The 22,243-nt window shown below is 39.9% G+C and overlaps 1 protein-coding gene across 3 annotated transcripts in view; it reads left to right on the top strand.

Annotated features, from left to right (window-relative positions):
* Positions 1–20,335, top strand: part of PELI2 (pellino E3 ubiquitin protein ligase family member 2) — an 80,470-nt gene extending 60,135 nt beyond the window's left edge. For 2 of the 3 annotated variants that reach the window (XM_074908910.1, XM_074908909.1), the window contains exons 3-6: positions 2,994–3,095; positions 9,859–10,056; positions 10,709–10,897; positions 13,802–20,335. In XM_074908910.1, coding sequence (XP_074765011.1) covers positions 2,994–3,095; positions 9,859–10,056; positions 10,709–10,897; positions 13,802–14,368 — 1,056 coding nt within the window. In that variant the 3' untranslated portion in view covers positions 14,369–20,335. Of the gene's footprint in view, positions 1–2,276; positions 2,299–2,993; positions 3,096–9,858; positions 10,057–10,708; positions 10,898–13,801 lie in introns of all 3 variants that reach the window. The other variant, XM_074908908.1, reaches the window with a different exon arrangement.
* Positions 20,336–22,243: the final 1,908 nt, after the last annotated feature.

Genomic DNA, 22,243 nt, shown 5'->3' with positions numbered 1-22,243 from the left:
TGTGGTAGTGTGGTTCTGTAGCTACTCAAGCTGTCAAAATCCTTCATGATTTTGCCTGTGGCTGCATTCCACTTACAGTACTGTTCTATTAAGATATTTACCTTTCACTTGTCATAGTCATTGTGAATAGTTCATAGTTCTCTTTTGTGTAGTTCTTGAAATACTTTTTTTTTTTTAACTTGGAAGTGGCCAATTGCTTTGAGACCAGCAATTAAAATGCCTGTAAAATGTCTTTGAATCGAAGGAACTGTTGTTGATGAGTAGACTGTGAAAGCATGCAAGTTGAAACATTTCTTATAACGTTCTTAGCTTTTTGAAAAACAGTTACACAATTCCAGGAAATGAAATGCAGCATTTCACACTGAAAATAAGCGTTTAAAGAGTGGAAGACAAAGAGGAAAGGAAATAAGATGAGGAAGAAAAGTTGGGAGGGGAAAGGAACACACACAGAAAAGAAAGGCTATGTCCTATCCTAACATTTCAGAGGAAATACTGACCCTGGTCATACTAATAGGAATTATTAACAAGTTCTGTAGGTGTAGGACATGACCTCACAAAGTAATTCTGGAAGTTCTTACATTTCCTGCCTTGATTTTTCTATTGGACCTTAAAACGTTCAGTTTTGGGTCTCACCAAAGTTTCCATTTGATCCAATATCTTGTCTGATAAGAGCATAAGCTTAGGGCATGCATCTCTGCCTGGGAATTTTCCGGGTTGCTGGTGGTCAGTGCTGCACAGACTGGCTGGAGCTGAAGCCAGGACCAACAGTTGCCGATGGGCCTGTCCTCCCTTCTCTCCGCAGCTGTAGCACAGTTTTGTGGAAATGAATGAAAATTTTTGTGTGTGAAAGCTATTGCTTTTTGAATCTGATAATATGAATATAAATTGTTTACTTTTATATTATGCTTAAAATGCAAGGTGTACCAGTCTCCTGTTCATCACTTTATTTCATTTATATTCTAGGAATACTGGAGACCTGCTCAGGGCTCCAGATCCACTTGTTAGTTGTCAAACGTGTGTAGAGGAAAAGCTCTTCTTACACGCCACACTTCAGACTTACAGTTCAGTGTCCTATCGGGTCACAAAGTGTTAGTGATGTCCTTTGAATTGCATCTCGAGATAGTCTTTGTTCTTACAACATGCTGTGTGCCAGTGTCATGGTTATTACAAAACACTATAAATTTCAACTAGGAAATTTAGGATCTGTGATTGGTTGATTACCAAATAAGTTTACCTCACCTTTCAGCTGTTATGACTGTTGGAATAAAATCAGGGAAACCAAATTTTATGGTTGGACTTGGTTCTTTTTAAAAGCTTCATTGCAGAAAAAAAGTACTGGAAGGAACTGGAAAAGGCCATCTTGCCTAATCCTTTGCCTCCAGGTATTATCACCTAAGCCTAAATCTTTAGTAAGTGTTGGAGTTGCTAAGAGCTTTCAACAAGAGGCATGTTGTAAAAGTAGTGTCTAATTTGCTGCTGTAAATGCACGAGGTTTACCAAAAAAAAATTCTTCCAGTATATGTTTTCAATAATTCTGTGTCAAATAATTTTGCTAACCCTTGGTAGGCTTTTAGTATGCACGTAGATGTTTTTAATATCTCCAACATTCACGAAGACTTCTAATGATTTGTTTAATAATTAATCTGTAGCTTTGGGATCATTTAGGCTTTTGTGAGACAGATGAGTGGAATATATTTAGTTGCTTAGTTTAATCATCCCTATCTGTGAATTTTGTAGGTGAAGAGCAGCGTGAAGGAATGGAGCTATTGAGAAACTCTTCTAGAAAATTACCCCCCTTAGCAGAAAGCTGGAGAAAGCTTTAATTAACCTATTAATTCAATACTGAAGTGTCTGCAAAGTGTTTTCTGAGCAGTAACAGTTATTACCTTTCATAATTGTGTACGGTTATATGGACCTTATATTTACATATATTCCCCTGTTAGCCAATAGATTTAGTTTCTCAGCTTGTTTTCCTCTGTCCTGAAGGTTTTACTAGTGCATTTACATTGTACAGCAGGTACAATTAAGCTTTGACACCACTTAATCATTTGAAGTAAGGGTTATTCCTTAAGCTTGAGAAGCGATCATCAGTGCCACAAAGATTTTTGTGTGCTGAGGCTCGGAGGTCTTGAAAGGATCACTGGGCCCTGCCTCTCCTCACAGCTCTCTGCTGTAACAACTATGCTCATATGTTTGTTCATCAAGGAAGACTTTCTCACTGTTTCTTTCCGAGTTGGGACTGCTCCTGTGTTGGGGTGATGTTCTGTTGTCTGAAGTAGTCGCTGGACTACTAGAAGGGTGACCTAGAGATGTACACCTGGGAAGTCTAAACAAGTACGGAATTCAATGTGAGTAGGATACAGCAGAATAACAGGAGTTGTCCTCCTCTAGTCTTGTTTTAAATACTGAAATATCTATAGATGCTATATCTATAGAGATCAGCTTCCCTTGACAGGTAGTAAGAAGTACCCTTTAATTAGAAAAAATAGGTTGAAAGTGCTTGCTATTCATCACAGTTTATATAAAATTGGTGGGCTCTTTCTGATATAACTAGAAGTCTACCTAACTCTAATGATATCTCTGAAATCCTGGCACTCTTAATGGGAAATCAATTGTATTGCTCACTTGCTTTAAAAACAAACAAATAAACCAAAGAACCTTAAATGCCAAGTCCTTGTTGGGGTACAAGTTCTTGTGAGGGTTAGGAACTTAATATCATTTTGGAGACAAAACCATGTGTTTGGAGTCTAAACTATGGAAATGGTAGGTATTGGGTACTTCTAAACTAGAAATGAACAAGTGCAGCTTGGGGTTTTCATTAAAAATAAACCAAAAAAAAAATCCTATTGTATGTGTTTACCCAGCCTTGTAATAAAATGTTACAATACACTGCTTTTCCTGATCATAGTAAAGGTGTTTATATAGTGAAATGAATTTCATTATAATATTTTTGTGGAAGCTGTGTATAATAGACATATTTTTTCATTCAACAGGCGATCAGCTGTAAAGGTCAGCACAGTATCTCTTACACATTATCCAGAAACCAGACTGTTGTAGTGGAGTATACTCATGATAAAGACACGGACATGTTTCAGGTAAGGCTCTATGCAATACATGCATTCTTTTTTAAAAGCAACATATGAACCACAGTTTTGCATTATATTCTTCTGGGTATTCTGCAATCGGTGGAGTTTCCATGGTTGAACCCAGTGGCATTAATATGGGAGTACTTTGCAATTTTCTGTTATCTGCTCTTCTCAAACCAGCACCAGCATCTGTTAATATCCTTACTGCTCTTGCTGTACTTTTTTTTTTTTTTTTTTTCCTGCAAGGACAGTGTAGCAACTGTACAAATAGTACTAGAACAAAATGTTTGGATTCATGAATAAGCACAAGAATACACCCCCCACCGTCCAGTTAATCAAGTAGCTGGAGTTAAAAGGAAGTGGATAGGATGGGAATGGGGAAGTAGGACGGTAAAAGCAAAGGTAGGGAGGGCAGTGTGGGAGCTGTGCACTAAAGGAGACAAACTAGGGATAGAGTAATAAAGGAAACTGTTCCTCAAGAGTGTGCGAATGTATCAAATAGCATAGGGGACTGTGCTGAGTTTCTCTAAGCTGCCATCTATCCAACATGTTTTCACTCTTCCCTGTATGCATTTATTTTTCTGCATCGTCTAACATTCTGGTAACCTAAGTTATTTTCTTGGGCAATGCTTATTTTTATATATAATAAGAGCAGAATTTTTGTACAAACTAAGACTTCAAGCTTGGAAAAAACCAAACATGGATAACCTTTCCTAATCTAGACTAATCAGGTCTGCCTTGTCAGCAACCTCTGTAATTATAGCATCTTATCATAAGTTATTATCCCTCCTCATTCAGTCTCTCATATGTGGAAGGGTCAGCAACTGAGTGATGTTGACAGAAAAGGAAATAGCTCTGTCAAGATGTCTTTGCTTCATGTGGCTTCTGTGTTTTGCTGTATATAAAATTTTCTCAGTGTGACTTTAGAACGATTAGATCCAAATAGGGATTGACTGAAAACCAGTCTTGTTCATTTGCTGCTGCATGAAGGATCATGCAGGCACAGTGAACTGAAATAGGTTTTTCTACATTGACTAGTAAAAGAAAAATGTAACCCATCCTTTTGGATTACTGTGTGATACTTGTTTATCTCTGCAAGACGCTTTTGTGCCTTGAGTAGCTCCAGTGAAACTTTTTCCTATATGTAAATTTGGAAAAGCTGTTTATGAAAGCTGGAATTTTCCCCTTCTTGTGTACACTAAAAAATAAACAAACGAGTTCCAGAACAGCTGCTTTTTTGTCATATTGTATAGCCAGCTCTTTTCTTGATTGGATAATATCCTAGTGGTGGTTACAGCTTTTGCTTGGGGGGTGGTACTGATAAAGAATTAGGTAGGTTGGGTGCTTAGCTGTCACTGATGAAACCTAGCAGCCCGGAGCTAGGAGATGCAGCATAGGCAAAGCAGTGCTCTGCAGGTTCAAGTGACCCTTGTCTAAGGCAGTAGGTTAAGGGAGCTAATTAAGGATGCTCTGGGTCTAAAGTTGGGGTTTGGCTCAGTGAGGAATGGGCCAGTGAAGTATAGCATAGCCCACCTAAGAGCATATCTTCCCCTGCTCCCCTCTGAGATCCACCGACGCTCAGTAGAGGAGGAATTTGCACAGGGTAGTACACGGAGACGGCTTGGACGGCGCTGCCTGACCTGGAGCCCTACTACTGCACTTCCACAACTGGCATGTCCCTGACTGCCATTTCACAAGCACAGATCATGCTTTTTCCTTCCGGCAGCTCTCAGGTGCCTGATGAAATGTCACAAAAGCCCTGCTTTTGACCCATGTACTAATTCACCTGTGAGAGCCTGCCTATGGTTCAGGCAATTATCTGCCATACATTTGTACTTACATGACTGGTTTGGCTTGTAACAGGTCAGACTATCCCCTCTTAATAACAATAAAACTTTTTGAGCTGAATCTTGTGTTGGTATTGTCTCAGCCCTTCTGGTGCTCCCTCAAATGGCTAAATGTGTCAGGGTTAAGGCTATGTATTGTTAAAATTCCTCTTTTCAGTGCAGTCTGTTTTCTTCTGTCTTGATGTGTGGAATGTCATGCTGTGACTTGATCTTAACTTCATCTCAAGCACTGTGTCTTGGTTCATGTTTCCACTGTCTGTGGCTGTCCTCTCAGGATTGCGCTCCATGTCTTGGCCCAGAGGGACAGATAGCTGTGAGAATGGGAAAAGGAACAGTCTGGTGGACTGTAGCAATATTTTGTTGCTCAAGTGATGCCAGACAGCAGCTGAAGAGGTTTCTGTCACTTTGATAAGCCATTAGATTTTGGTTATTTTTGGTAATCTGATTGTGGGCAGTGAGAGAAAAGTGACTTGAGGTCTGTTTTGTGCAGCCCTGTGGTACATGAAGACAGATCACTTGTCTTTTGATCCGCAGAGTAAAGTCTTACTGTTGATCACGCATCACTTGGATAGACAATCCTTACAGTTTGCTGGTTTCTTTCCAAATGTGTTTTTCTGGCTTTTGTAGAACACTGGCAAGGATGCAGAAGCTGAAAAGGGAAGGATAAAGCCTGGACCACAGGATTGTCTGAAGGCTTGAGGCCCTTCCTTGGCTGCTGCTAACATGTGTTATCCTGGGCTTTTTTCTTTTTAATCTCAATCTTTCCCCCTGTGAAATGGGATAGTAGCACTGTATGACTTCTCTAAGGTAACCATAGTAAGGAATTCAAGAAGCTTTAGAATGGCTGTTGTTAGTAACACAGTAGTCAGTGGGACCTGAAATAGGGAAAAGGGATGGCAGAGGTCTTTGTTTTCCTGGTCAGGGTACCACTTCTAACCTGTGAGGACTGAATCCATTGGGTTAGAGCTGGCTGCCTGTGAAAATAAGGGGGATTCACAACTCACAGAAAAGCTGTCACCTTTTTCCACTTTGAGAGTCTGTTGTCAGTCCTTTTCTTTGAAGAAAGATGTGAAAAGTGTTGGTAACTTGTATTCTTCAGTTTTTCTAGAAACAGGAAAATGTTGAAGATTGCAACACCCAGAATACCTTATTATTTTATGCTTTCCAAGCTTATAACCAAGTAGCAGCACAAGTAGATCCTTATGGGAAATGAGGCACACATAAAAAATGTGGGGAAACTATACAAGGGGCAGTAAGGAAATTCAGAAGGCATTGTAGAGCAGTGTTCAGGCTGTCTAAATACCAATTTTCTTGACGTTTTCCATAACAAAATGAAAAGACGGTATTTTCATGCATATAGCTTAGCAGCTAAGTGGTTTAAATCACCATGCACATACTCTACCCTCCCCACAGATACACATCATTTCTTAACCATGGCGGTTAAATGCACATTCAGTGGATGCATGATGAAATTCTGCATAGTAGTTGTCCAACCCCTTGTTCTTCTAGCTTTTTTCTGAAGGTAACATGAAGTTACTTACAAATTAGGGTAGTCTTTTAAAAGTGTTTGAATATATTACTTAAAGCACTAACCAGGAAAGTTCTTGCTTTTTGAAAGCTGGAAACAATGCAGAAATGGGTGCTCGTTTCCCTGCTGACTTGTATCCTGCTCAGTCACTTGACAACCATCTGCTGGATCACTTTAACAAAACGGCTTCACGATCTCCTGCAGCCCGGCTTTGAAACTGGGAGGTGTTCAAGTGCTTTAGAACGTTGTCCTGGACATTTCATATGATTCTGTTCTTTTGTCCTGCACTTGGTTTTGGGAATAGGTTTTTTCTTTTTTTTTTTTTTTTTTTTTCCACCACACTGTCCTTGTTGTTCTACTGTTGGGTGTGTGTTTTCTTCCTTTTCTTTTTCTTAATTCTGTGGTGAAATTTGTGTACAAATGCTATTTTGTCTTAGTGACATACAGCTCAGATTTCTTCGTGTAATAACAAACTTAACCTGTTCCATCTGGCATCTCCCAAAGTCTATATGCTGCAGTAGCTGTATGCTGCTAAAAATGAAGATTTTTCTTGAGTGTTTAGTAACCATTCTGTTGATGTGTCATTTGGAGTAGAACCTGTTCCTTCATGGTTTGATTGGACGAGAATGGGTTGCTTATACCTGTTTGTACCACTGCAGGGAACCAAAATGTGTAGCAACCTGTATCCTAAATAACTGCAAGTTTATACAAGAAGCAGATAATTCAGTATGAAGCATCGATTTGTTTTTTTTCTAAAGAACAACGCTTCAGAAGATGCATGGTCCAATTCTCCCTATTATCAGAGTGAAATTCTGTTAAGTCCAGGAATCTGCAAGTGTTAAATTATCTGCTGGCAGGTTGTCTGGTTTTGCCTTGTCTTGGGAGTGAGCATTTTTAATAGCATTTCTTTGATTGACAGTAGACACTAGCAAATTGATTGACTGCCTGGCTTTTACAGAGCTTTTAACAATAACCTGTAGTGTAGACAGCAGATGCTGTCTTATGCATCAGTTTGAAGATTTATAGTTTGTTACTGGAAATAATTTAGTGAAATAATACATAATATGACACAGTTAACAAGAAGAGTCCTAAAATATAGCTTAAAATTACTAGAAAGAAGAAAATCTTCGATGCTATAGAGGAAAATGGAAGAAAAATGAGTAATAAAGTCTGTAAAAAGTAACTTTGAATAACAGAACTAGGTCTGTAGTGACTGTAGTCTGACTGCAACATCAAATGAGTTAAAATTTTTGGTGGGTAAATATTGGTAGCATCAAGTTCTTCGTTTGTTCCCAAGGGACTTTTTCAGATGATCTCAAACCCCTCATTTTGATTTGATATACGGAGCATGAGCAAACTGCCACGTCTTGAGGATCGCTTAAAATAATTTCCGGTGTTGAAATGCGGCACCATAAACGAGACTGATCCTCTAGAAAGGCTTTTTCAACAGAAAAAAACCCAAAGGAAACCAAATAAGTAAAATATTTGATGTTGTATAAACATACTTGTGACACAGATATATAATTACATTGTTGCTTTAAATATTACATGTAGTTTCAGAGCTTTTAAAAATCACAAAAGCTTTGTGTATAGATGTCAATGCTTGTATCCAAGCATGTTGGGATTTCACGTTCACTGATGAGTATGATGTGAGGAAGCAAACACTTGGGTGTTTTGTCATCCTTTAAGGGAAAATAAGTCAGGTTTTTCTCTAATTGCATCTAAAAGCTTTGAGACGAAGATTTGTTTGGGAGACTGCAACAGGCAGAAACTTGTTATGAACAAATTTATTTCATGTTCGTTATTGATTATCCTTTAAGAGACTTCACATACAGATAGAGAATAGTCAGAAGTTATGAATAAGCTTCCTGCTGCTGGTCAGTGCTGACTCTTAGCAGGAATTGCATTGGCTGGGAAATAGAAGTCTGTTAGAAATAATTCTGTAAAAGGCAGGAGAATATAGCTCTAACTTTTAGCTTCAACTTGTCAAGTTATATAAATCAGAAATGTCCCATATTAAACAGTTTCTAAGCTCTGTCTCTTGGGTATTCTAGTAGTCACTTTACTTTCTGTGAAAAATTGAAGCACATGGTTTTGATTAGGCCTTTTTCAGTATTTCCTTGGCACTTTATCTGCAGCAAGCTCATCAGATTTTATACTCAAGTTGAGACCTGTGATATGGAGAGAGTGACTGCATGTGTCACTTAAGACACGAATTTCGACATGTTCAAGTTTAACACTGCAAAGTAGAACTCAAAGCAGAAGAGAAGTACAGGAGAGAGCGCTGTACTGCTGAAATCAATTCAGTTGTAACAAGGGTTAAGTATTAGTATTACCACTTCTCCTTGACTCTTGAATAATGTTTCTTTACAGCAAATTTAGTTGGCAGAGATGTTAGTTAGTGATGGAACCATACATGTCTTTCTATAGCTGGCTTGGAAGAGCAAGAAGCTAAGCAGAATGTAACTTCTTGGGGGACAATGAGATCATGTTTAGTGAGGAGGTTATTTTAAATAAATGTAGGTGCCTGATACTGTGAAGGTGATTTCAGGTGAAGAATATTCTTAATTTTTCTTCTGTTTGATCACAAGGTGTCTATAAAAGTAATATTCTGTTCCACTCCTTGTTCTTCAACTCCAGTTTCCCAATTACACTTGAAGTTGGTGCAACACTAATTTGCATGTATAAGTATTGATAAAGTCTCACTGTATGTTTGTTGTCAGTCAGATCCCTCTGTCCATTTTATAATGAAGTTTTCTGTTCCAGATGCCTAGATGTTTCCAGCTTTAGCGTTAAAATTTATAAATGGCAAGATAGAAAAATATTCTTGTCTACTATCAGTCTTATTTCTGCCGAAGCAAGTTTTTTAATTTCTTTAGTCATGCATGCGCATGATTAGGAATAAATATAATCATATTGTGGGTTTTACCTGCAATACTGTAACTCTTCTATTCTGGAGCTACAAATTCTGAAAACATGAAGGTGGGTAGCTTTTTGTTATGATGTATCAAAATGAGTTATGGGTCTAAAAACGTTCCTTTATTTTCATGACAGATTAATTTAGCATTTTCTTAATTGACAGAGAATAGTGGTAATTTGCTATTATTGGATTATGAAATAGCAAGGTGTTAATACTTTCATATTGTTGACAATAGCAAACAATGAATTGCAGGTGTGTTGGGCAAGCATGTACATCAGTTGTAGTGAGTGAAAATTTGTCATGCCATGTCAGTGAAGTATTTCTGCCTAGGACAAATCTGAAAATCTTGCCATCCACAAATTCGGTAGACAGTAATTTAGTGATGTCATCAACATTAACATGGCAAAACTGTCCTTAATGCTTGATATTTCTGTGGCTCTTACTATATCATTATCTTAATTTTTTTTTTTTTTGCAGGTTGGGAGGTCAACAGAAAGCCCCATAGACTTTGTGGTAACAGATACTATTTCTGGAAGCCAAAATAATGATGAAACCCAGATTACGCAAAGCACCATATCCCGTTTTGCATGCAGGATTGTTTGTGACAGGAGCCCACCATACACAGCAAGGATTTTTGCAGCTGGATTTGACTCGTCTAAAAATATATTTCTTGGTGTAAGTACTACTAATAATTATGTACAAGCAAACTCTGGTTTTTATTCTCAGTTATTTTCAAGCCCAAAAATTTCCTTGTACTAGTTGATAACTTATACTGTCATTAGACTTTTATTACTAGAGTGTACCAGCTGCAGTGTTCAGTACAAACTGCAGTTTTATGTGCCTGATTTATTACCAGTATGGACTCAGAGTCATAATTGTCTTTAACAATGAAGCTCTACTTTAGTAACTGTTAGCAGATTTTCTTTGGGTTTATTTGATACATTCTTGATAGTTACTGTGAATAAGGTGCTGTTGCAGTTCCAAGTGCTGAAGACCAAGGAGCCCATCAGCTGCATTCTGGAAAAGGATGTGCCTGTTGCCACGGTATTCTGTTGTGGTTACTGACCTTTGAGGCCTTTAACTGACCTGCAGTCAGAGACACTCAGCTGAGTTAAAAATAGCAATATTTAAGATAGAATAGTAATTGAAGATGCATAAGCAAAAGATGTTACCACTCTGGCACAAGGTATTCTTAAAAATGCTTTTTTTTGTAAATCTATGTCTAAGCACTGCTGGCTGGTGGGGAAATGTTATATTTTAGACAATGCTAGTGTGTAACACTTTAGTCCATAAACTTTTTCTTTCCTGGGGTGGTTGTCACATGCAGGAAAAAGCAGCAAAGTGGAAAAATCCTGATGGCCACATGGATGGATTGACAACGAACGGGGTGCTGGTCATGCATCCAAAAGGAGGGTTCACAGAGGAGTCTAAACCCGGAGTTTGGCGGGAAATCTCCGTCTGTGGTGATGTGTACACTCTCCGGGAAACCAGATCTGCTCAACAAAGGGGGAAACTAGTAAGTTGAAAGTAACTGGTAATTAAAACAAAACAAGGGATAATTGTTTTCCCAGCATTGCATGGAGGCTGTCATAAGGTGACTGTATAATAATAGTATTGTCCCTGGGTAGTGGACACTGAAATCATCTAAGCATGTGTGTTACAGTAGATTCTGTACTGCTATTGTGTTTCCGCTTATACAGAACATGACTTCTTAAATTTTCCACTAATGTCACTTTTCCAACTGAAATAACAGAGTGTAAAAGCTAAATAAACTTTGCTCTTGACTCTCCATCTCTGGAATGTTCTCCTGGGACCATCTGGAAGTTACTGCATGGGGAGCTATCTTTTGTGGTACTATAGTAACAGGAAGAGTCCACTTGCATGCAAAACAAGTTTGGATAATGCAGCTTCTGTTTGATTGACCTGCCACGAGGAAGATAACAGAAGCCCTTCTAAGTATATTCCTGGTGTATCCTGTGAAGTGGAATTGGCTTTGCCTTTACCAAAAGTGAGAGATTTCAGCCTCACAGAGACCTGTGGCATACATAACCAGGAGACAGGTTCCCATGAAAGTATGTGTCTGCTTCTCCATGGGAGATGAGAGGGAATTCCCACAGCACCCTCAGTCTTTCCCCTTCCCAAAATCTGTGGAGCCTACAAAGGAGAATCATCGCTCATTTTCCCTCTGACCCTCAAAGGAAGGTGGAAAAAAAAAAAACCACCACAACCAAATCCACCATATAGAATTAGCCCAGCAAAATATAGAGACAACCATATTTCCAGTGAGGCAGATGAGCTTCCCCAGAAGTCGTCTTTGTCTCTGGGTGGGTCGGAATGCTGTCCTGCCTGCAGACCTGGAAAAGCCCCTTTTGCCCTTTGTTAGGGCTCGGGAAGTGAGAGGATGTTCTAGGGGCACCTTCACAGCAGCTGAGAATGCCCCTTTTCTTTTGAACTTTATCATCCAGCTGCTGGATTTTAAAGACTGAAAGTGTTCGTGACGTGAGGAATATCCTTCTCCATGCTTTTTTACTGCTACCTTGAGTTCCCATTAGCTTGATGGTGTTAGAAGTATCCCACATACTCGCACTGAACTGACTTTCCAACTTTGCCATTGGCTTTGCAGCAAACCGACTGCTTAAAGGAGTTAGGAAAATGGAGTTTGACTATTTTGTTCTGCTTTTAGTAGACAACCTGCAGTACATAAATTGCTTTGTCACTTTAATGGTGGCAGGCAAACATCGCCTCAGGGACTGGGACAGATGATGTTGCAATTGCGCCCTTTGTACATGGTTAGCAAAACACCTTTTTAGTGCTTCTAAAGAAAGACATACTAAAAGAAATAAATTCCCTTCCCTGCATCCAAAATGACTTGAATTCTCATTTAAATAAAATTACATGGCACACTGGTATTGATGTGATCAGTGTTCGCTGATTGGGTTCATAAAACCAAATGCACACTGTATAATGAATTGAACACACTGCATATGAGAAAGCTTTTTGCTTTGCTGTTTGTGAAGGAATTATCTGAGAAGTGCATCAAACCAAGGCTTCTCTCATATCTACTTGTACTGCTGAATTTTTCTGCTGGAAGTACTTTACACACGTGACCTGTTATCTGTAGTCTGTATTGTACTGTCGAGGTGTTTTGTGCAAGGATGATCCACAGTTAATCTGTGAATTTAAACTGGATTAAAATGTAAATGCCAAATTGGTTGTCATTCGTAGTTTTCTCAGGCAGGCATGATGATTCCATGTGACCTACTTAATATATTTGTATTTGGGTATTTGTTTTGCCTTAGTGGTATTTTCTACAAACGTTCTATGCATAAAGCCAGGCAGTAGGTCTGTTTTCCTCTTTTAATTTCATAAAGAACCTTTTAAATATATATTTTTCATTACTGAATTGCTAGCAATAGCACAGGTTGCTTATATGTTTGTGACATAAAGAATATTTCAGCAAAGTAAAACGTGTGTTTGGCACAATCCCTTGAAAATGTTTTAAGTGCCTGCTTTTAGTCAGATGAGAGAAGCCTTTAGGCAATGTACATTGGGGCTGTATTTGCATGGAATACCTCATTAAATACAGGGCCTAATTAGCCGGGGTTGTTATTTGTTCAGAAGTTGAGCTTGTGTGGTTTCAGTTGCAGAACTGGTCACTTGAGAAGTTCAGCTGATAATTCACTCTGCTGTAACGATAATCTATGCCAGTACCTGTGCATGTAGCTAGTATTACATTTGTCACTTATCCCTAATGTTTCTGTGGAAGAGTTTCCCTGTTGTTGTTGAGGTATGCTGTGAGAGCTTATGCTTCTGAAAAATGCTTTATACTTGCCACAAGTCAAAAAAAATGGTATCTGAGTGGCAGGACAGCTGGTCTGTTCTGGGTAGCAGTTTTTAGTCCAAAAAGGATGTTTTGCCGCATGAGCAGCCTCTGCCAGTCTACATGGGCAAAGAATTCCAGGAGAGCAATCTGCTAATACAGCCCTTAGAATGGCAAGCTTCCTCTTCAGTCTATCATAACTTAACTTAAACATGACAAAGGCATACAGAGAATCAATATTAGAGAGGAAAAGTAGCACGCTCAGAGGTTGGGGTTATTTGTGAAGAAGTTAGTGATCACTAATGTAATACCTTCCTAAAGAACTGCAGGCAGGAAGACTATAATAATTAGTATTGCCATAGCATGTGACAGTTGCAAATTTAGAACCTCCTGTACAAGCACATAATAAGAGAGCAGTGCTCATTATAATCTTAAGTATAGGATAAGAGACAAGAGATTAATTCAGACAAATGGGGGGCCACAAGGAAGCAATAAGGCAAAATCAGGTAGGGTGCTAGGGAGGGGTTTGGTGAGAAAGATGACGCATTTACAGAACTAATTCAGTTGTCTTAACTACTTCTCCTTTTGTTCTACCACTAGGTAGAAAATGAGACCAACGTCCTCCAAGATGGCTCCCTCATTGACCTGTGTGGAGCCACCCTTCTGTGGAGAACGGCAGATGGACTGTTTCACACTCCAACTCAGAAACACATCGAAGCCCTGCGACAGGAGATAAACGCTGCCCGACCGCAGTGTCCCGTTGGGTTAAACACTTTAGCATTTCCCAGCATCAACCGTAAAGATGTGGTAGAAGAGAAGCAGCCTTGGGCGTACCTCAGCTGTGGTCACGTCCATGGCTATCACAACTGGGGACATCGCAGCGACACAGAAGCCAACGAGCGGGAATGTCCTATGTGCAGAACCATTGGTCCCTATGTGCCTCTTTGGCTTGGTTGCGAAGCAGGCTTTTATGTGGATGCTGGTCCTCCGACTCATGCTTTCACCCCTTGTGGACATGTGTGCTCTGAGAAGTCTGCAAAATACTGGTCTCAAATCCCGCTGCCTCACGGTACTCATGCATTTCATGCTGCCTGCCCGTTTTGTGCAACACAGCTGTCTGGGGAACACAACTGCGTCAAGCTAATTTTTCAGGGTCCAATTGACTGATGTATCACTTCGCAATGACCACAATAACATTTTTCTTTAACAATTTACTGTGAAGATTTTGCCACTAACTCTAGATTTTACCTTTTTTTATAATGTTATTAATAGGGTGGTAGGGTGGGGATGGGGAACTGACATGGAAATTGTGAGGGACTGTGGTGGAATTGGGATACATTGATACCTGGAACGTGACAGATATCAGTGGTGTTGCATGCTCTAAAGCAGCATATTCATGAAGTCTTCTTGGTCAAATTGTAGTATATTTGTAATCTTTTTATTAGTACCCTGGATCAGAAAAAGGTGTCTTAATGATTTTTTTAAGCTAAGATTTTTTAATGGAAAGGTTTTTTCTTCTAAACTTTGACAAGCCTTTAAAACCTATTTTTCAAATCTAGAAGGAACATACAGAATGTAACTGTCTTTAATTTGCAGTATAATTTAACTTGAATAGTTTCTTAAGGAGCTAATACAGAATGTGTGGACAACCATAGGTGAATGTTCACTACAGATAATTGGATATCTAAGAGAAAAATTAGCTGCCTAAATTGTAGAGTATAAAAGCTATTAAAATATCTATTATGCTATAACACAGCTGGCCAAAAAGGCATCAAGGATTACTTGAAACTGAGGAAATCCTGTTTGCATTGATTTCCTTTCAGTGTAATAGATATCCACTGTTCATTATGTATGGTATATGGCTGGGTTTCTTCTTTTTTTTTTTACCCATTTAACCTGCATCTGGTGAAACTGCTTTACTTTTTTTACATACTTAGTTCTGTTTTTTAAACCAATGTTCTGTACATGTGTAGTCTGGCCTTTTTATTTCTGCTTAACTTAAGCTTACCCTATCTGCTCCTTGCATGCCCAGGACCATTGGGTTAATTGAGATGTAGCAAGCCTCTAAAAACTGCATTAAGGAAGGGGTAGTGCCACACCCAGACAGAAGGTTTAGGTACAATTTACACAGAACTTATTTACATAGACCTGAATTCAGGAAAGCACTTAGTTCGTGTTTAAATATAAGCCCATGGATGGGACTACTTAGATTCTCAAGTGCTTCAATGGATTTTGGTTATATGCTGTTATGTTTTGAAATAAAAAAAGCAATTAAAAATAAGTTATTTTTTTAAGCTCGCTTACTAGCCAGAATGCTGTAAGGAGAGCATCATTTCTAGTTCAGCTGAGTATTTTTGTTCAGTTTTCAACTTGCTGCCATCTGTCACCTTTTTTTGCAGATTGAGATGTGTTTGTATCCATTTTTTTCAAATGTTTGCAAATCAAACAACATTCAAATGTAATCAAATATATGCACCAGGGTGGTACATCTGAAGTGGATCACTTGAAATTCCTGACTTTTTAAGAGAGCTGATAAATGTTTACTATGGAAATAATTAAATCAGAATTTCATATGAGATGTACCCCGCCCACTGTTAGTTTCATTTCATACAGAGTAACTTTTTGATTTGTGGGGTTTTTTTCTTTTGCTTTCTGTACTCTTGGTATCTGAGGTATCAATCTATCCAGGTTTTAAAAAAAAAAAAAAAAAAAGATTAATTTGGGAGAAAATTATCACATCTCTAGATGAAGTTGATCATTCAAGCTCAGTTCTGTTTAATCAACTATAGCTTTTTGCTATATTTGTGCCCTTTGTATAAATATATAATTTATATGATTTTAATATATTCTGTATATATATACTTGAATTGGCCTGTTCATATTTTGGTTGTAAAATTGTTTTATAGTTAACCTTATAAACATTTTACATGTCCCTTGCCAACGGTGATGGGGACGTACTTTGTCTGCTGCTGGTTTTAATATAATTTTGCTGTATAAATGTTCAGCATTTTAATAATTTGAAAATAGCTTTACTTTTCTTTTTACGCTTTTGCTGTTTAAAAAAAGAAAATCTTTTTCTGCAGCATTTTCTCAAAAAATCCCAAACTGTACAGTTTTTGTCCCTCTTGGTGATTGGAAATAGGATGAATCTTGTTAACCTAAAATTATATGCTTCTTCCTAGTGCCTTTTCAATGAGATCCTCTTGTGATTCCATATTCCGAGTCCTTACTTCCACAAGACAACCTTGTGGCTAATCTTCATCAAGAGTGGCAGCCCAACCAGATTGGGAAGAAATGCCTTTGGCCTTCAATTCCTTGTCATGGTTCCTGTCATAAACGTGAAGGTGCCTCTTCCTTGTTTATATTCAGTACAAGTTCCTCAGGTCCCATATGCATACTGCAGCATTATTTCTATTTAGCATATACCTCATCTGTGAGAGGCAGTCTCACCTCCACCTTGTTCTTATTGGACTCTGTGAAATACTTTGTTTCTCACAAGAGATGCTATGAAAACACACTTTCAGGAGAAGTTCCTTGTTGAATTAAGGCCATGGGCCATGTGCTAAGGCTGGTGGCCAGAGGTCTCGGGCTCCATGTACAACAGCTTGACAGGTCTGGGGTGGCAACTGTATTGCTGAGCTGAGCAGGATTTGCATGTGTAGTCTCCCTCTGAGCATAAATGGGCTGTAAATGTGAAGGTTCCCAGGCATCTCCATTATCGAGCTTCTTTACTTTCTTCCTTCACTGTTGCAGTTTAATTGCTGCTTCAGGGCTTCCTATAGCTATACCCTGTGCAAAGGGCATGTACAGCGTTAGGAGAATCCTCACTGGAGACACTAGCACACCATCTGGTTGTGGTGCTCTTGGCTTGCATGAAGTGGAAGACTGGCTAATGGTTTGTATCCAAGGGAAGTGTCTGTTTGAAAAGACTGTGTTTTAAGCAAGATTTTTGTTTCCTTCTCTCTCAGCAATTCTGTGTAACACAAGAAGCACTGCAGGAAGGAGAACTCTCCTCTTACCTGGGAAACAAACTTCCTCAGTTCCTTTGCATGAATCCAGGTACTTTGCTACTAACCAGTATTCAAATCTAGGGTGAGTCCCTTAGAGCTCAATTTACTGGGAAGGCAGGAGTTTGTAGCATTATTTTTCTCAAACACTACTGCCACATATGCTGCTCTAATGAAATGACAGAGCATTTGGCTACTTAGCCCTTTTCTCCTTTCCTCGTTTCAGTAAACACACTTTGACTGGTCTGACAACTCGATAGGAGAAGGTAGTTTCTGAATAAATATGACTGGTTCTGTTTGGCGTGAGTAGATTTGACAACCACCCTTAAACTTTGTTTTGAAAGTTTATTTCATGATTTGGTGTTACAGTATTTCTTACATACCATTTCAAATGCTGGCAATGTATTCTGCAAGGATTTTTTTTTTCACCTGTTACTGTTGATTCTGTTTGAATGCTTCAAAACCATCTTTGGCTGCATAACTTATAACTAAAAGTATTTTTCTAGTCTGATCTTTAAAAAAACAAAACAAAACAAAAAAACACCAACCTGTCACATCCATGCATGCTACTGTAACACTTTCCTTTTTCCTGGCAGCTTTTTGATAGTGCTGAAATCTAAATAGATGACTTGAGTGGTAAACGTTGTTCTTATTTTGAATCATGGTCCAACTCGTACAAAAGAGTTATCATGATCCTGCATTTTAGTCATGAATTTTTTTAAAGTGTGGTCACTTTGTGCCTTGGGGTACAGTAATAGTACTGTACTGGCAGAATAATTAAAGGAGGAACTTTTTTTTTTCTTTTGTAAGGGTAGAATGGGGCTCAAAAGAGACAAAAGCCTTGTCAGGATGATTCCAGTAGGGACAGACCGCCCTTGAAGCAAAGGCCTACCAGGAACTGATCAGAAATGTGATTGTAGCCGCTCCTGCTTTCAGACCTGGTTCAGGCTCTAAAATGGGTTCTTCTTGGTTTGTTAGGAAGTGCTGGGATGACATGGAAAGGCTGTGATCTTCCCAACAAAACATTCTTTGGTGTTTTAATGGCAGTTCCTAGAACACCGAGGGTTCTGCAGAACTTCAGAGCCTGAATGAGGAGCAGAGGTGCTGAGCGTATCATAGTGAGAAACTGCAATAGTCTTTGAGTAGAACTTAGTTTTTAATTCCACACACCCAAAAGAAACTGTTGGTTTCAATTGGTAGCTCTCCCTTTAGTGCTGTTGCAGCAGCGGATTGCTTTGATCGCCATTTTATCATTCTTCTGAAAGTGGTAGGAAGCTTCCACCAAGCCTGTTGTGTTTCTGTTCAGCCAGCTCATAGTTTTGACACTTTTTTCTGGGGTCAGAGAACTGTTGGTAGCAATCTGACCATCATGAGAATGGATATAGGCATTTAAATGTGGCTTTAGTGTGGTAGGAAAACTGACCTGGCTTGACGCCTGCTCTTGCTTAAAGTTGAGCTTCAAATCTGCTTCTGAAATGAGCCGTGCTTGTCTGTTCTTTGTAAAGGAATGCTCTGTCACGGATGGTTAAGTCTTCTTTTCCCCGAGACTTGTTAACATGCTGCATTGGATGAGAAGTGGAATCGGCAGGTAGGTTGATGGGAACAGGTAGGAACCAGAAGTCTGTTAGGCAGACTGTGGACAGCACAGTTATTCTGCAGTATTCTGGCCAAGGATGCCTCCTCCTCCTTGTCTGCTCAGTTTTCAGCCTCTTGTGAGTTCTTGGCTCCTCTCATTTTCTATTTATCCATGTAGTTGCAAGTAAACAAGTAAATACAGCTTGGAAAGAAAACAAGGAAGAGAATTAAAAAGATACCTTCAGGCTTGCTTATCTCTTCAAGGAAAATATAAATTGGAGTTGCAAATGTCTCTTACAGATTTTCTCATTATTTGGGTTTTTATAAGCACTCTTCACAAGTCTTCACACTTGGTGTTGTGAATTAAAAGGAAAAACTTAGCAAGTAAGGCTGGGGTTTTTTTGGGGGGTGGGGGGTGGAGAGGGGGTAGTTTCTAGGATGAAGTCGCAGTAGTTCTGCAGGCCCAGTGCAGACTGTGCCCCATTGACTGCAGCAGACACTTCAGTCTTGAAAGAACAGAGTCAGCCTCCACAGGTAGTAAAGATAAAGCTTTACTTTCTGTGTTGATCAGAGTTTTCATTTACTGGAGCGGAACAGAAATAAGAGTTGCTTGGACAGTCAAACTAGAGATGAAACTGGTGGCTGTCAAGATCCTTTTAACAGGGCCTATTTGAGGAATATATGCCCTGTTAAGGAAAACCAGTCTTTGAGTCACCTGGAAGTCCCTTCTGTTGGTGTCATGGTGATTAGGGAAGGGTCTCGCTTTCCTTTCAGATCAAAAATATGATGGAGAGCCCCTGGAAGGCTCCTTGTGGCACAACCGTAGGGATTCACACAGTGAGCCCTTTACAATGGAGAAGTGATGTTTACCTTTAAACAGTGTTAGCAGCTGCTAAAACTTCTGGGTATATTTGTAAAATTGGTCTTTTATACACCATGTGAAATGGACTGAAATTTCTTTGCTGTTGTACCTGTGGAAGTACAAGCCATTTTACAGGAGAAAAAAAAAAACAACCTTTGGGGGAAAAAAAAATTAAAATACTATCTCAGTATTGTCACTGACTCCTTCAGTTTTTTTCCCTTGCTGGTTGGTTGTCAGGGTTTAACTTTGTTTTGCAAAACCATATAAATAACTTCAGAAATAAACAGTTTCTCTTACTCTTTTATCCTCTTTCTTCTACTCCTCAGCAAACAAAAGCCTAAGCCTTTGATTGAAGATTCTTAAGTATTCAAGGTAGTGGAGTGTATTCAGGTGTGAGTGCCCTGAAATTTCAGTTAATTCACTTCCCTGATTTTTTAAATTGAACTGTTTGTTTTCAATGCCAACTGCCTTCTTGCGGTGTTAACATAATTGCTAAATAAAAGCAATTTCCAGGAATAATATGCTTTGTGACTCTTAAAATTAATTTCCATAATGGTAATTCAGTGTTTTGTTTCCATCTGTGTATCCATCCCTTTTTGTATGCAGCCCCTGTGAGTACACAAGCTTCATTTTTTAAAATGAGTTAAAATGAATTGTCTGCCTTTCTTGGTAAGGAGAAAAAAAAAATATGTTGGCGTGAGCATAGGAAACGGAAATAAAGATATCTGCAACTTTCTCTAGATGTGATTGTCTGCCAGCTGGCTACCGGGCTTCCTTGTCACTGAAGAGTGCTAAATACTTCCCAGGAAAGATGCTCCCAGGCAAACAGGATTATTTGTGTGTAACTGTGTCCACTTACCAATGGAAGAGTGGCCCCTCTTTCCTCTGGGGCCATCGCTGTCTCGGTAGGGAGCAGCTTTGTTCAGGACGTGTTCAGTGCGCTCAGAGCGGCGCTGGCCAGGCAGGGGCTGGATGTGGGCAGGGCAGGTCGGTCTCTGGCCCCATGGGTTTCTGAAAAGGGATTCTGGGCTTGAAGAAATGCAGTGCACGGGTGAAACGCAGCCCTTCGTACTGGAGCAAAGATAGGCAGGATCCTCTTTGGTTTCAAACAGAGGCAACCAAAGAGTAGTTCTGGGGAGACTGGTAGGGGAGAGGCTTCTGCTGATCCTCAGGGAAGGAGACAAGCCTAAGGCAGGAGCAAGGACTGAGGGAGAAACAGCATTCAGAGCTGAGGTGGTTGGTGGTGTACCCCAAGGGCTGGGGAAGAGAAGAGCCACAGCTCAGATCCTAAAGCAACCCTACAGAACCCCTCAGTAATAACTCGGACAACACCACAAGTTTGGTTTTTAATTTACACCTAGAGCTCTCAGTCTGTTCTCGGTTCACTTTATGCAAGACAACTGGACCAAACATCATCCTAATGATCCCATTCCCTTGCTGCTTTTCTCCTCATTCTTCCAGCTACCTGATTAAAGATGCTGTGGTGGTCTTTCACTCCCTGCTGAAGAGAGCGTGTACTCCTGCCTCCGTGTTACCTGGCTGGAAAACTTCACTACTTACTGCAGCTCGTGCTGCTGGGAAGTGATCTTTGTGAGAGGCTTCCAGAGCATTTGTGATCACTGCTTTTCCTTCCTTTTCAAGGTATTGCTGTATGGATGCATATTTTTAGGAGAAACTTAAGAAATCTCTTTCATGTAAAACTAAGGCAGACAGAAGTTTGACACAGGAGTGTGAGCCTGCTATTTCTTTTTAACTCGCTAAAAACTCGTGTCTGAAGACAGGCTTAAGATGAGCCCATACTTAACAGCAGAAAGGAATTCAGTAAATTCCCAGTTATATCAGTGCTTAAAATTGTATATAGGCATGTATATATATGTGTAGAAATACATTTTTGTGGAATACTTGCCTTAAATGCTGTATTATTAAAGCTCCAGGTAAAGCAGACTGCAGAGGCAGGAGCCCCGGCCCCTGAACTGAGCGGGAAACTGCTACTTCTGGTAGAAATTGTCTTCTGCAAAAGCAGCAGAAAGGAGGCAGGGGAGGGAAGAAAGCTGTGCTTAAGTCTAAAAATAACCTCGGGTCCCTTGCTCGATGGTGAGGGCTTGGGGACTGTTGCTGCCCTTTCTAGGGAGGTGACCCGGACACCCCTCCTCAGTGTGGGGTTAAATTGCAGAGTGAGGGGGTGCTGTGCTGAGGCTGAGCCCAAAGCTCCGAGGAGGGTTGGTGCTGGTGGGTTTCCTCACAGATGGTTTCTTTGTGGGCCTTTTTTTTTTGCGTCACCTTGCGAAAGCGAGGGAGGTGTGTCAGGGGCAGCTCCCAGGCTGCTGAAATCCAGCTGTGGTCCTGCAGAGCAGCTGCACAGCCAGAGGAGCCGGGGCTTGGCCTCGGCCTCAAGGGTGACGTGGGATTTGGGCCAAACTGCCTGTCAAGCTCAGGCCACAAATCCAGCTCAGCAGGTTGGGGAGAGCAATGAGTAACATCTGGCTAATCTCAGGTCTGTGGTGCATCCCCTCCCCTCTTTATTTCTAGTTAAATTGAAGTGAGGAACCAGGGAAGGGGTGGAGGAAGGGAGAATGGGCCAGAGTAATTCTCCTGAGG

This window comes from Athene noctua, chromosome 6, assembly GCF_965140245.1.
Source record: "Athene noctua chromosome 6, bAthNoc1.hap1.1, whole genome shotgun sequence".
Lineage (NCBI taxonomy): Eukaryota > Metazoa > Chordata > Aves > Strigiformes > Strigidae > Athene > Athene noctua.
This window is presented reverse-complemented; position numbering and strand designations above follow the sequence as displayed.